Raw genomic sequence first — 14,470 nt, forward strand, 5'->3', positions numbered from 1 at the left:
TTTCAAACTTATCAATTGTAACCAGTTTCCATAGCAACATCTCTCAAGAGGTGAAGAGAGAGAGGAGCAAAAGGAGCGAAAAGAGAAATAGACTTGGGCAATGGAATGTATGTGATTACATGCATGTTTTCCTGTGTGCCACAAATTAAAGTGCACTCTGGTGTCATGTGATAAACTGGCATGTATAAAAGAACATTTTCGTTGGAATGTTTATTTTATTCATTCATTAATCTATCTGTTCCATTTTTCTGCTCCATTTTCATACTAAATTGCTGTTTAAAGCTTTGGCACATTATTCAACTGTGCTGCCATGCACAGAAAGCCGATGCTAGCCAGGCTTTTGGTTTTGATTTTCAACAACAGAAAGACACAACCTAACATAAAATGTATTTCATTCTTTTTGTTTCTCCATGGCAACCAAGCTATGTTAGCCTCTTATTGACTCCAAAGCACTCTCTCTGTCTCTCTCTCTCTTTTATGATCACTTTTTAACATTTTTATTCGCTCAAGTCTTTTACGTTTAAATTTTTTTCTTCATCTTTAAAAACTATCTGTTAGCCTTCAACATTTGAATCATTCGTTTTTCTCTCTCTTTCAATTGAGTTTTTGCAGAATCCAATATATCTTTGTTTTTCAGACGGTCTTATGCTTTAAGATTTAGTTCTGTCAGAAATGAAAATCCTGAGTCACCCTCCAGTCATTTTGAACCTGATCGATGATCTTTCGTTTTTAAGTGAAACACGACAGAACGTCTGGTTCTTTTTCTACCAGGGCATAAGAATGAAAGACATGTGTTTATAAAGATATAAGGGTGCCTTAATGATTTTCCTTTTTAGTTTACTGTTTCTTTAATAGTAGTTTTACGAATGCAAATTTATGTTGCATTTATTTCCCACCCTGACTCAATTAACAATAGCCTACACACTTTTCTAGGCAACATTGTTTTATTAGAACATGAGGAATTGCTTTTGTAGAGTATATAAGCTTTTAGGTCGTATCCAACTGAATACACACCGTAAAGTTACCAAAGGTGCTGTAGCATACATTAATGAATCATGTATAAAAGATATTGTCATGCAGGTATTCTTAAATGTAGATACTGCATGTTAACAAATATCAAATCACAAAAAGACATTCAGTGACGACCTCTAGAATGAAGACCCTAGTCATTTCTCCCTGTCCACAGTTTTGTTGTGCTAAAAGCGATTGTCCAGGGTATATTCACATTATTATTTGGGTATATCAAGTCAAAGCCTAAATATAGAAAGAGGGTCCACACTAAAGAGGCAGCGTTTCTAAAATGCACTCTGACTGTGTCTATTAAATTACTTGTTTATTAAAATGAGGTGTTAGATTTTATATGTGCGTGTGTTGAAGAGAATGTAATAATACCTCCAGCACAGTATTTTGTAATGAATCTGTTCTAGCTACCGCAGAGGCTCAGGAATGATACGCCACCTTATTAATCTACAAAGCTAGAAGTACACACAGCTGAGTTAGTTAAATAATCATCATTAATCTACTTGTTAGCAGACTCGTGGACACGACAGAACACACAAGGTGGGGGTCCCTCAATAACACAGAACAGAGGGGTATAAATGCTGTAGGCCAATATAGTCTAACAGCAAATGAGATTGCCTGAAAAGTTGTCATTCCCGCTGCAGTTGTTCATTGATGTGAGACCGTTATCACTGTCATCGCCATGACAACCTCATCACCTGCGTATCCATCATCTGTATCACATTCAGCCACGTTGGACAGTCTCCCGCACTCAAAGCAAATTACTCTTCCTCTGTTGCTGCTACAGTTCATTTGTTGGCATTCCAAAGTGCTTTTATGATTTGTCACAGTCTATCGGGTATTTTAACTCCGGCAGTGGTTGGGGTCGAATCTCCCGTCCCTCAGGAATGGCCTGTCTGACATGCCCACATCAATTAAGGATCTCACGCAGGAAGTGTTGTTTCGCTTGACCCTCTGTCCTCACCGCGGCCCGTGATGGATGAACCCAAAACGTCAAGTCACTCTTATAAAAGTTCTTCAGAAGTGATGCTGCTCAAACAGTTTTTCCGGCCTGTGGTATTTGTCTCATTGGTTGATTGGCTTGAAATATTTGTAAACATCACCACGTAAAAATATACTTCTTTGTGCGGTTGTTTTCTTTTTTTAAGGATGCTAATAAAACTACCCTAACCGTGCTGCAATGACGGAGCCTTATAGGAATTCAATAAATTATTATATTGTACCTCTACATACGGGTAGATCACAAATACTGAATTAGCAAATACTTAGCAGTAATTAAATACTTTGACATAACAAGTTCCACCACAGAAAATGTGGTTTTGTATTATCTGAACAAAAAAACAAAACATTGCAACATAAATTCCACGGCCTAACATTTCAATTTCAAGGTAACATGTTCCTTAGTTGTTTCAGTACCATGAATGTCTCTTTTTAAGATGAGCAGCGGATTTCAGCAGCCCTTGAGAATAAAACGATGTTACGCTGCCTGAGCCTTTTGTTCTCCCTCTCTATTGCACTAATTTCTTTAGGTCCACTTGTCTTCTCATTTTTTAATGGCAGTGATTGAGGCAACTTTGCTTCAGCAGCTTTAAGTGCCTCCTTGTCTTTAGTCTTCTCTCCTGTCCATCGTCCATCCCCACCCAGAAGATCTGAGGAGGAGCTGAACAAGGTCAGCGGTGGAGAGGTGAGGATGAGGGAGAGGAAAGCGTGACATCGTTCTGTCTTTGTTCTGTCATCTCTCTCATTCCTTTCATAGTACTTTATTCTTCACTCGATCAAATTGCTTAGAAGCTGACCAGAGCATACACCATACTGAAAAAAAAGGGGGATAATGAGATAAACTAATAATGACACTCATTTGTTCTCATAGACAAACATCCACCTTCTGAATTAAATATTAGTTAAGTCAAGAAATAATATAGAGTTATGAATAGCAGTTTAATATCTATCATCTCAATATCTTCTATCCTGATCATAACTTCCTCTGTAGTTAATTTCCCAATGCAAATATTCAAGAAAACTTAAATATCTCTAACAGTGTGGCTTGAGGAAAGTTGCATGTATAATTTTTTAAGATTTAGGGTGGTTTCATGTCTGTTGTTTGCAAAACGTGCTTAAAATCCCGGACCCATAAGTATAAGCGATAGCAATAGGGGTATTTTTCTCAGAGATTAAAATAATTTTTAAATAAGAAAATGGCAATACCTGTACAAATAGTAGAAGAAGGAGAGCAGGTAGAAACCTAGTTTGCACCAGGACTCTTTTTGGCAGTAATTCAGAATGTCTGCATTCATCACACTCACAGGATCATACATAACCTCAGACCCATCTGCAGGACGGTGAAAAAACCTTTAAGAGAAAATCAGAGGAAATTACTTAACACAAAGTCTTTTCTGTAGTTTTGAGCTGATATGAGTGAGAGTTTGTACCTCCAGAGATGATAAAGGAGTAGGGGGATGTTGAGACCTAGAGTTACCCACTCCCCTGCGCACATGAACATCAGACAGAAGAGCCCGTGGATGGAATATTCTGGAACCACCAGCTGCAAAAGGGGTTATGAATAGTGTAAACGCATCTGAGAGCTTGTGATGTCTGTAAGCAAATGTGCAGAAATGCACTCGTCACTGACAAATGTCTCATCTTCTTCACAATCAGTTCTGTTTCTTTGTGAGCGTGTGAAAGAAAATATCATTTTAAAGAGACAGAATGCTCCAAGGATGTCTATTCAACATCTTTCTGTCAAACAACCTTCTTACTACATGTCAATGCCATCAGCAACTTCACATTCATCTTCACATTTTACATAATGCCTTTGTTTCAATTGCTTCAGATTTTGATCACCTTTAATTAATTATTAAGTTTAATTTATATTTGCATTACACCCACAAATTGTATCTTAATATCTTTAAAGGTGCAGTGTGTAATATTTTGGAGGATCTATGCACAAAAATGCAATATTATATACATAATTGTCTTCAAAGGTGTATAAAGACCTTGCATAATGAAGCGTTATGTTCTTGTTACCTTAGAATTAGCTACTTATATCTACATTCATGGCGGGTCCCCTTGCATGGAATTCACCATCCGTAGCTCTAAATGGACAAACTGGTCTAGAGCGTGTTTTGTAAAAAACATAATCTCTTTCGAAAAGGAAAACACAGAAACATCTTTGCCTCCGTAGGGCTTCGAAAGAGAGGGGGCACGGGTGGAGTGAGTCGTTGGTTGGAACCTCACCGCTACATGCCGCTAAACTTCATAGACTGGAACTTTAATTGAATACAATAAAAATCTGTTATCTCAATCCCTCCAAACTTTCTATTGTGCATGAAGGGGGACCAAGGTGAAAGTAAATATCAAGTCGTTCAGGTTTATATTTTCAATTTTCAGTAAACTATTCCTTTGAGCACTTCAAATTTTGACTTGGTGATCTACCACAATTTCACTCACCCTTCGGAGAAGGTTGCAAATTCTCTCGATGTTCAGTATTCTTTCCCTCTGAGTAAAAACAGAAAAACCCTGTAAGAAATCTAGCAGCAAGCTCCAGCTGAAATCATTCTATATGTTGCACAGCATGCATGCATGTCTTGTGAGTTTGCATGTATTCTGGAGACTTCCTTTTCGATCATGCTGTTCACAGTCGGTAGGGTGATGCTGTGTACTTGATGCTGTGTGAAAGAAATCGTGATCTAAGAAAAGCCTTACCGCTCTGGTGGGGTTGCTCTGATCGATGGGGTTTTTGAAGTCTGTGCGCAGTTCGTCAAATGCAATAATCTGGACAGAAACAGAACTGGTGTCAGTTGAGCAACCGCACTTTCTTTTTGGAAGTCATCTGTGTGTTTATTAAGTTAATAAACAGACGATGCCTCTTACATCATGTACAATAATTCAATCCTTTCTTGATTTTTCTTTGTCTCTCTCCGAATGACTTTAACTTTCCATAACCAATTTTTGTGGCTTCAAGCTATATTTTCCTTTCTAGCCCCTTCTCCATCTTTTCCCCATACAGACCCATATCTCCTGTGGTCCTCACTTCCCTGTCATCTGTAAACAGATGCGGTTGCCATGGCGACTGAATGAGCCCCTAAGCGGGTGTCATGGTTACTATCGAAGTGAGTTCACAATCTTATTGGCTGAGAGCCATAAAGAGATGAAGAGGGTGTCAGAACAAAATTACGGTTTGATAAGCATTCTCAATAACATGGTTTCTCACCGACATGCACTCATGCACAGACTCTCAACCTCCCCCATTCTGTCTCCATGCTCCATCCTTCTCTCACATATATAAATATATATATACACACACACACGCACTCACAGCAAATGACTCATGTTTAGATTCTCTCCCACTCCTCTCATTAGTCAATACTCAGTCATTTCAAGTCTGTTTCTTAATGGCCCTTTCAACGTCTTACACGTAAAGTCTGCAATCCACCACCAACCTGAAAATATCTTAACCTCTGCTCAGGAATTCAGAGAGTCTGTACGCTGGTGTTTTAGACTTTAGAAATTCTGCTTCAGGGCCATTGTGTTTGTCTGCTGTTGCCTATGTCAGATTGCTGCATCTAGTATGTAGAATACTGATGATGCTGAAGTCTCTTGTGGCGACTGTGTAAATTTCATTTGTAAATCTACAGACAGCGGGATGCCATAGAAAAACCAATGGAGTCTAATGAAATTCTTATTTGTCATTGTATTATTTTTTATACTTAAAGGGATATTTCACCCCTGAATCAAAATTTCCCAATGTTTCACTTACCCACAATGCATCCTAAACGAATACGATTTTCTTCTGGAAGAACAATGTTGTCGTTTTTACATTCACAATATCATTTAACTTCCAAGCTGTAGAATGGGAGTGGATGGTAGGTGACTTTTTGAAGGTCCAAAAAGTGCCTCCATTGATCATAGTACTGCTCGACACAGCTCTGTGGTCTAAACAAAGGTCTTATGAAGCGAATCGATGTATTTGTTTAAAGGAAATATCCATATTGACAGCGCTATTAACGTTAATGTTTAGCTTACGTCATCCCAATGTCAAAAGCTTCCCCATAGAGGAGCGACATCCTATTGGCACAAAACGCAAAAAATATTTGTCACCGGAACTTACCAAAGCAAGCATCATTGCACACGCAGCCCAAAAGATAACGAAAGCTAGACTTCTATACATTTCTTTAAACTTTATTTTTGTGAGTAATATGCAATGCTAAGGATTTAATGTTTTAATGCAATTTTCTCAATATTAAGATTTTTTTGCACTCTCAATTTCCAGATTTTCTAAATATTGTCATATCCAAACAAATATTTCATTGGAAAGCATAATTATTCCGCTGTCAGATGAAATCAAAATTTCAAAAAATGTCCCCTGAGACTGGTTTTGTCTTCCAGGGTCATATATATGAAAGTAAATGCAATAAATTATACTTCATGGTCTTTAATCTATTTAAAATACAAAACCATTAAGTCACACTATAAACAAAATTAAAAGTAAAATATTACATAACAGACTCAAAAATCTATTTAGATTTTGGGGTAAAATATGAAATTTTCTTAATATGTTTATGACATTCACCCACGTACAGTAAAATTGTAAGTGTGTTTATGTGTGTGAAATTATAAGAAAAATAGAATGGATATTATTAGGCTACTGCAAATGTTTCAATAAGATGTACTAAACATAGTCTACTTATGATGAACTCCTGCACACATCCTTTCTCAATTCTTTTGTTCAGTAGTCGTCTGCTTATTCTGTCAATCATTAATCATCAATGACTCAGAATGTCTGCTCCAAGAATAACTATACATTTTATATTCACCTCGTGTACAAGGCCCCTTGTTAAGGGCAGAGGAGACAGCTTGGACAGACACACACCAGTCTCAACGCTCGAAAACTGGCACCAGCACACGCATTCACACTCATGCAGTCAGAGACTTGGCAACAATCTGTATCCCCATGCCAGCTCGAATGTAAGTGTGACGGTGCTACAGGTAACACATCAAGCTCTTCAACACACTTACGTACCCACATAGTATTAAATAGGGAAGATCTACAGCAAGGTGTGAAACTACAGACGGCTCTGAACTTACCTGCCAGATGACGAAGAAGATGAGGGCAGCGCAGAGCACGAGTGTAAGCATGTAGCAGAAGGCAGCAAAGGTGAAGGCCATGGCTGTGCCCGCCAGCCTGATGGTGAAACGGGTCGAGAGAGGGCAAAGGGGAATCTTCCCCTGCTCTCTCTCTCTTTCTTTCTTTCTCTCTCTCTCACTGTCTTCCTTACTGCGTTACCTTCCCTTTCACACTGTTGCTGACCACTCTACCGTCCTTCTTCTTGGTCCAGGTGAAGATGGAGAGAACTACAAAAGAATCTTCTCGTCTGGAGCTGCAGATATCAGGCGTCTGTTGGTTATCCACCTCCGCTGGCTGGAGCGTCTTGTAGCATGTGTGCTGGACTCTGCGTGTGTATGTGTGCAATTCTTTCTCTCTCTGCTTGGGTGCTGTGTAGATAACTGCTGGAGCTGTTTCCACTTTTCACTCTTCTTGCAATCTCACTCCTCTCTCCCCTCTTCTTCACTTGCTCTTCACTCCCTCTCTCTCTTTTCCTCTGATTGGCAGAGGGTTTTTTTGTATGTTGAGAATCTGTCCCCTCCCCCTGTGTCTATTAGTGCTCACTGGGTCCACAAACCTTGTATACTGCACAACACCTAAAAAATAGATTGTTGGCACATCGGTCACTGGAGAATGAATGTCGCCTGTGTACGATCTGAAACACAGACATTTACTCGAGTTGTGAATTTTCTTTTCCAAATTGATGGATGATTGAAGAACAGCTTTACAATTAGAGATGTATTTCTAAATGTGGCCATGTCAATCAATAATGTCACACTTGTGAGCCTCTCCGATCAATAGGTCTTCCCATCATTCATCTTCTTTTAGTTGTTAGCGCTATTAAATCAATATTCATGTATGTGAATAACAAGAATGGCTTTATACTGTAATCTCATTGCAAGCTGCCTTTGCAAGAAATGCCATGCTTGACTTGTGATTTTGTGCACCATATGGCTTCTACAGTCCCTAATGCTTCACTTCAATCATCTATACACTTGGTTTTAATAAATGTGCCATATTTAGATGTGCAGCCGTGCATGGCATGCTGTAACAACGCCGTAATGATGGTCAATCCCTCAAACAATCTAAACAATGATATTTCAAAGATGATGGTAGGAATGGTTCACTTGTTAGCCGTGTTGTATTACACTAAGTGATGATAGTATTTAAGGATCATCTACCAGTGTTTTCAGAAGCAGGAGTTGAAGTCTGTCGATGTCTGTTCTCGTTCCCCTCATTTTGCTCAAGTCAATCTGGGTCGACACCTTGTCAGAAATCTCTGGTCTGTCTTGCTCTGAGTGTCACAGTCGGTCCCATAACAGTGTCTTATTGGCTGGTTTGTGCTCTGAACAGCTGTGAAAAGCCAGAAGCAATAAATGCATGAACGTGCTGGTCGTATTTTGCTCTTTTATGTTGCGCCGCACATGCTTTTGATCCCATGCAGCTTTAAGAAGTCACTTCATTAACGTACCGTTTTTATTTTCCTACCCATGTCTGCCCTAGCTGTTAACTATTTGCTTCTTTCTATCAAGACCCTTTCTGTATCGCCTTTTACAAATTCCAGTAAATAAAACAACTGACAAATAGAAACCCCCCTTTTTCACCTACCCCAACCTAATTGAGATGTTTAGAATAAAAACATGATCTTGTTACCTCCGAATGTGATGCCCAACTACATTCAACAGTCTTCTCCCTCTCTGTGCTTCTGTTTTCAGTCCTGTTTTTCAGTGTACTCTCTCATTCCCTCGAGTGATATGAGGGGGCAGAGGGAGCTCCGAGTCTTTTCTTCTTTGGCTTCCCTTGATTGTCTCTCACTCTCTCTCCCCTCCCTCTTTATTCTCTCAGAGATATCTCTCTCTTTCATAGTGTTACTTTCTTGATGAAAGTGCTCCTGTCACAGCAAGAGAGAAGAAGTGATTTTGTTTCCATGTCTCTCTCTTTCTTCTTTACTCTATGTGTCAAGTCCGTACATCAAAAGGAACTTAGTGTCTTACTCACTTTCTGTTGTTCCTTCCATTTTCATACCGCCCATCCAGATAAAACATCACACATGTGTATGACCATAATTGTACCTTTTTTAAATATCGTTTTTATGTAACATAAAACAAACAGTTTATTTATTTAACATAAAATCAGATGCCTTGTTGATCTCACACATTTAGCTCCCCATCATTTACGGTGTCTTCATTTCTTTTTGATTAATACCCCCTAGGGTCTTTTTCTCTCTTCTAATTAGCTTCAGGCTTTTTCAAAACTTCACTTTTCTGTTTATTGCATGTACTTTATGCGTGGGAAATATCGTATGCATCTATTTCACCTGATTGAAATGTTGCCTAAGGTGAATTTTCTAATATTAAGGCTTATGGTTTTCTTGTATTGCTTGTGTTATTGAGACTGCAGGTATATCGACAGTTTTCGGCTTTCTAGTCATACTTCTGAATGTCCGAAAGCACTTCCAGCATCTTCGATATATTTCCAGCATGGGTGCTAGACTAATAAAATCCAAGAGTACCACCTGGTGGTTTCTTCTGCATTATCTTCACTTAAGTTTTAAATCTTCACAACTCCATTGTTAATATATAAAAAATATACTATCCGGTTTTATTATTCTAAATGCCTTTTTTATTCATCAAGTGGGTAGGATTTAGTTTAGTGCTGTTATATTATAATAACTATAAATGTATGGTAATGTTAGAGCTGCTGTAATCAAGACCTTTCTGAAAAACACACACATATTTTGTAAAATTGTTTGTCATGTAAAATGTAAACCATACTAATGTCACTGACTGGTGAATTGATTAGCATTTGAAATACCATTGTTTTACCAAAAATAGTTAGTTATTAGTTGTGAAACAATTGTCAAATATTATTAAAATAACATAATGTAACCTGTCTACGAATAAATCTCTTTAAAGAGAATTTGCAAACTGATATTCTACGTTATGAAGCCGTCCATTGATTTTAATCTGAACCGGAACTAAAATATCCGTGTCAACGTTTTACACCCGGACGGTATTGTCAGAGCACAATATCGTGTGGCTCTGTTTTGATCAATCTAAACGGTCTAAATCACTCATAGCCATTTAAATGGCTGCCAAAAGTCAAATATGTTCGATATGGCTAGGATCCGAAACGGGTATATTAAAAGGTAAGAAGTTATTGGGATATTCTTTGCTTTTTTCCGACACATGGTTCACTCTTTCAAACTAGCTAGCGAGCCATGTTCAGTACACGTGAGTTTGGCACGTTCTGGCCCTTTAGGTTTCTTGAAGCTAATAACCTATTTTCGTCCATATTTCACATCAAGGTGTGAGTCTGAGCAAAAAGCAGGCGTTTAACTTTTGTGAAATGAACAGTCTGAGTCGTGATCAGGAGGTGTGTGTGATGGCTTGGGGAGATGAAAACGAATCAGAGGTGAGGACACAAATGACAGGATTGATCATTATCATCTTGTGATTGACATTGACAGCACATGCATGTTTGTTTGTATTTACAGGTGCTAGTGGGCAGTGTAAATGGGACAGTATCGACGTTCAGCACGGATAAAGGCATCTTCACAGGGAGCAGAGAATGTGGGGATCCATCACAAGGCAGATTCACAGGACTGGCTGTTACTGACAGGTAGATATCAGTATGTTGTGTCACTTTCTACACAATATGATGCATCACAAATGTTTTTTTTTACATTTGCAATTTTTTCAGTTCTTTGATCACATGTGTAGAGTCGGGATTACTGAAGGTGTGGAAGGAAGGCAGTACAGACACGGTAAGTCAGTGGGTGCAGATGTATTTACATGATTTCTGCATCTCCCAATTGTACTTTATTTCGTATCCTATATTCCATCTGTGTCTGTCCATAGGTTGAGGTAAATGTTGGCAGTGGAATTTGCAGAATGAGACAGAACCCGTCACAGCGCCATCGTGTGGCGACAGGAGGGAAAGAGAATCCTCTCAAAGTGTGGGACCTTGAGAGACCAGATAAAGCAATTTTCTCTGCCAAAAATGTAAGGCTACAAAGAAAACATTTTACCCTCTTAGTTTACAGTACGTGTACCAACTGTGTACCATATGTTCTCAAATCAGGTAGCCCATGACTGGTTGGATATGCGAGTACCTGTGTGGGTGAGAGACATCGGCTTCATCCCAGACTCAGATAAAATAGTAACATGCACTGGACACCATCAGGTTTGTTGTGTTTACGCCGTACAAAAAATTACTGTCAAGGATGTTAAGTACAGTATTTACAACCATGGAAAAATTTAAGAGACCATTTCAAAATGATTTCAGTTTTTCTCCATTTACTATTTATAGGTATGTCTTTAGGTCAAATTATAATTTTCGTTTCATTCTGCACACTACTAATACTATTTCTCCCAAATTTCATTTAAAAATATTGTTTCTATTAGCATTTATTTGCTGAAAACAAGACCTGGAGCAACAGGTCAAAATAACAGAAAAGATGCTCTGTATTTTTTCAGACCTAGAAATACCGCAAAGAGAACAAGTTTATATTCACTTTTAAGCAAAAGAACAATAATATTTGTGTATGTTTTTAGGAAACGTTCAAAATATTTTTTTATATGATAACCTCATTTTTTTATCACAACTACATGTGTCTTGTAATGCTGTCAGTCTTTGTCACTCCGGCGGTTTGATTTTGTTGAAATTCAACAGACACTAGACTGGAATGGCCACAGTACATTTCAAAATGCTGATTACATAAGAATTTGGAATAGTCTCATAATTTTTTCCTGCAGCATATGACATTATCTAATATAATCTATACAATAATATATACTTTTTATATAATATAAAAAAAATGATCTCCTTAACATGATTTTTTTGAAGATTTGTATTGTCAAATTGAACCCATGATGATCTAATGATCATTCTGGTTGTCCTCCATCAGGTGCGTGTGTATGACCCCTCGACCTCTCAGAAGAGGCCTGTGTTGGAAGCTCAGTTTGGAGAGTATCCCCTCACAGCTCTCTCTCTCACTGCCAACCAGAACACAGTGGTGGTGGGTAACACTCACGGGGAGCTTGCCACTCTTGATCTCCGGAAAGGTGAGTAGGTTTTTATGCACAGTGTGGATGGATAAGATCTTTTTAAAAGCAGTTTCACTTGTTAGTATTGAGAGCGTGTATTCAGTAGTGTTTGTTGACTCTGTATGTGCCCTGGATCTCTTCCTGTTCCAAATATCAAAGATGTAGCCAGCCAGTCTGCAGATATACAATGTAATGTTAAACTCCTGAGATTTTTATGTTGTCTGACCCAATTGCTCACCTCTCTCTGCCTGCGTTGTGCTGCAGGGCTGATGTGTGGGTGTCTCAAGGGTCTGTCGGGTGCAGTGCGGGGGCTTCAGTGCCATCCATCCCTTCCATTGGTTGCCTCCTGTGGTTTAGACCGCTTTCTGAGAGTACACAGCCTGGAGGACCGCTCCTTACAACACAAGGTATGAAGAAATCTTGTTTTGGCTGTACTTTTCTCACTCTCTTTTATTTTCACCCTGAACTTTCTCTGTGTTTTCCATCTATGATTTCTATATGCAATCTCCACTTATTTTCATTGCTTGCATGCACCATATTATTAGAAGTGCCTCCCACTCAGTGTCGTGTTTGTATAAATGGTAATTTTATGACCATATTCTCTCTATGTAGGTATATCTGAAGTCACGACTCAATTGCGTCCTGCTCTCGAGCCGAGAACAAGAGGTAAACGGCAGTTTCGTGTCAAAGAGCATCATTTTGATGATTCGCTTTTATGTAACTGGCTATCAACAACAACAATACAAGTCTTTCTTGTGGATGATTTTGATACCATTTTCAATATCGCTGTTAAAATAATGAGCATATGCGTCTCTTTTAGTCATCCAGTGTTGATGTTACTGGAGATGTTGAGGAGGTGAAGGCAGAGGAAGACAAGGATGAAGACGAGGTTTGGGATACCATGGAAACGGTTACAGAGAAATCCAAAAAGAGGCCTGCCGAGAAAGAGAAAGCAGCAGTTACAGGGGTCGATGGGAAAAAGAAGAAAAAATTAGCAAAGAAATAATAGAAAAACAATTAGGGTGTTATTTGTTAAAGTACATTTTTATACACATGGTTCTTTTTAATGGGAACAATTGCACCATCAAAAGCCAATGTTTAATTTGGCTTTATAATAATGTTTTTGTCATTACAGTTTCCCATTTTGCCCGTCGAATGGTTTTAACATCTATGGAATGATCTGAAATGTGATTTTTAGATTACGAGCAAAATGTGAGCTGAAGCATATGAACCAGTTTGTCCCATCCACCCTTGCAGTTCTGAATTAAAAAGAATATTATAATCTAATGAAGTGTTGTAAATCACAGGCACAAAGAAAGAAAATATGTACTTAGAAATTACAGTTTTCTATTGTCGAAGTTTGTATGTTAATACTTCTTTATGTAAAGAATGTTAAAACATAATAATGTTTATATACAGTAAATTTGAATCATACTGTAGGTGCATTTTACTAGTGTAAGAAGAGAAGCATCAATCTGTGCTGTCGCACAGATCGTAGATTTGAGTGAGAAAACCTGTGCATACCTTTACTGTGTGGGTGTGTGTATGCACACAGTTTCAATCTTGACCATTACACTATGCACACTTGAACACACCCTATCCTAGCCCATTCCCTGATAAGATAAGGGACATCTTGGTTCGCTGTAGAAGCCACATTGTAAATGAGACAATTTGTAGCTAATGACTGACTTATTTTTGAAAACACTTAAAAAATCAATCTGTGGACTTCAAACATGTAGAGCAGTTAAGTCATAGTATCTTATGATACTAAAGTTACTTTATTTGCTGTACCAATACAGAGGAATTCAATAAAATGAATCTAAGTTTAAATGTTCTTATGCATTCTGTAGTGCTTTAAAGGATTTTTACATGCAAGGATTGAAACAAAAATATGAAATAGTTTTCATCCATTCATTTTATATGATGTTTAGTTGATTTTATAGGTGACTTTCATGTGACATCTTATGATGGAAACCAAGTAAATGAAAAGATAAAAACTAAGGAGCAAAGGGCATAAATATGGAGATGGGAAATGCAGTAAAACTTCATGAGCTGAACTCTGAGACCTGGCAGGATGGAGTGGACAGGTGTCATGATTGCTGACTGGCAATTACTAGGTAAAAGTGAAGCTTTATGTGCAGGATAACAGCCTCAGAATTCCTACGTGATTCTGATAAATGTTGGTCTGACTTCAAATGAATAAAGCATTTCATGTTTGTGATTAAAGTTTTGTTTTGTAATGAGACAATAGATGTAGAAAGATTTCAAATACTCCCGAGATTCTTTTTAAAGAGCCAGA

General features: G+C 38.2%; 2 protein-coding genes across 4 annotated transcripts; one reads left to right on the forward strand and one right to left on the reverse strand.

Annotated features, from left to right (window-relative positions):
• Positions 1-980: 980 nt before the first annotated feature.
• On the reverse strand, positions 981-8,907 carry cnih2 (cornichon family AMPA receptor auxiliary protein 2). 3 transcript variants are annotated; one of them, XM_056736709.1, is made up of 8 exons: positions 8,777-8,907; positions 8,305-8,468; positions 7,105-7,719; positions 4,723-4,791; positions 4,468-4,515; positions 3,450-3,562; positions 3,226-3,369; positions 981-2,832 (listed from the first exon to the last, which is right to left on the reverse strand). In XM_056736709.1, the coding sequence occupies exons 3-8, from the start codon at positions 7,183-7,185 to the stop codon at positions 2,805-2,807; spliced, it is 483 nt and encodes a 160-aa protein (XP_056592687.1). In that variant the 5' UTR covers positions 7,186-7,719; positions 8,305-8,468; positions 8,777-8,907; the 3' UTR covers positions 981-2,804. The 3 variants fall into 3 exon arrangements, with proteins under 3 accessions (XP_056592687.1, XP_056592685.1, XP_056592686.1); XM_056736707.1 differs by having other exon boundaries at positions 8,305-8,476; positions 8,777-8,864; XM_056736708.1 differs by having other exon boundaries at positions 7,105-7,778; positions 8,305-8,476; positions 8,777-8,864.
• Positions 8,908-10,139: 1,232 nt separating this feature from the next.
• On the forward strand, positions 10,140-14,005 carry wdr74 (WD repeat domain 74). Its single transcript, XM_056736611.1, has 10 exons — positions 10,140-10,271; positions 10,431-10,537; positions 10,620-10,744; positions 10,826-10,889; positions 10,984-11,127; positions 11,207-11,308; positions 12,033-12,189; positions 12,436-12,578; positions 12,784-12,837; positions 12,992-14,005. The coding sequence occupies exons 1-10, from the start codon at positions 10,211-10,213 to the stop codon at positions 13,175-13,177; spliced, it is 1,143 nt and encodes a 380-aa protein (XP_056592589.1). The 5' UTR covers positions 10,140-10,210; the 3' UTR covers positions 13,178-14,005.
• The last annotated feature ends 465 nt before the right edge of the window (positions 14,006-14,470 follow it).

Source organism: Triplophysa dalaica, chromosome 22 (assembly GCF_015846415.1).
Source record: "Triplophysa dalaica isolate WHDGS20190420 chromosome 22, ASM1584641v1, whole genome shotgun sequence".
In the NCBI taxonomy this organism is placed as follows: domain Eukaryota; kingdom Metazoa; phylum Chordata; class Actinopteri; order Cypriniformes; family Nemacheilidae; genus Triplophysa; species Triplophysa dalaica.

Coding starts and splice junctions, on each gene's coding strand:
- cnih2 (XM_056736709.1), bottom strand. CDS start 7,185: ATGGCCTTCACCTTTGCTGCCTTCTGCTACATGCTTACACTCGTGCTC. Junction 4,792..7,104: donor TCTTCTTCGTCATCTGGCAG/GTAAGTTCAGAG, acceptor GTTTCTGTCCAG/ATTATTGCATTTGACGAACT. Junction 3,563..4,467: donor TTTGCAACCTTCTCCGAAGG/GTGAGTGAAATT, acceptor CCCCTTTTGCAG/CTGGTGGTTCCAGAATATTC.
- wdr74 (XM_056736611.1), top strand. CDS start 10,211: ATGGCTGCCAAAAGTCAAATATGTTCGATATGGCTAGGATCCGAAACG. Junction 11,128..11,206: donor CAATTTTCTCTGCCAAAAAT/GTAAGGCTACAA, acceptor TTCTCAAATCAG/GTAGCCCATGACTGGTTGGA. Junction 12,579..12,783: donor ACCGCTCCTTACAACACAAG/GTATGAAGAAAT, acceptor CTCTCTATGTAG/GTATATCTGAAGTCACGACT.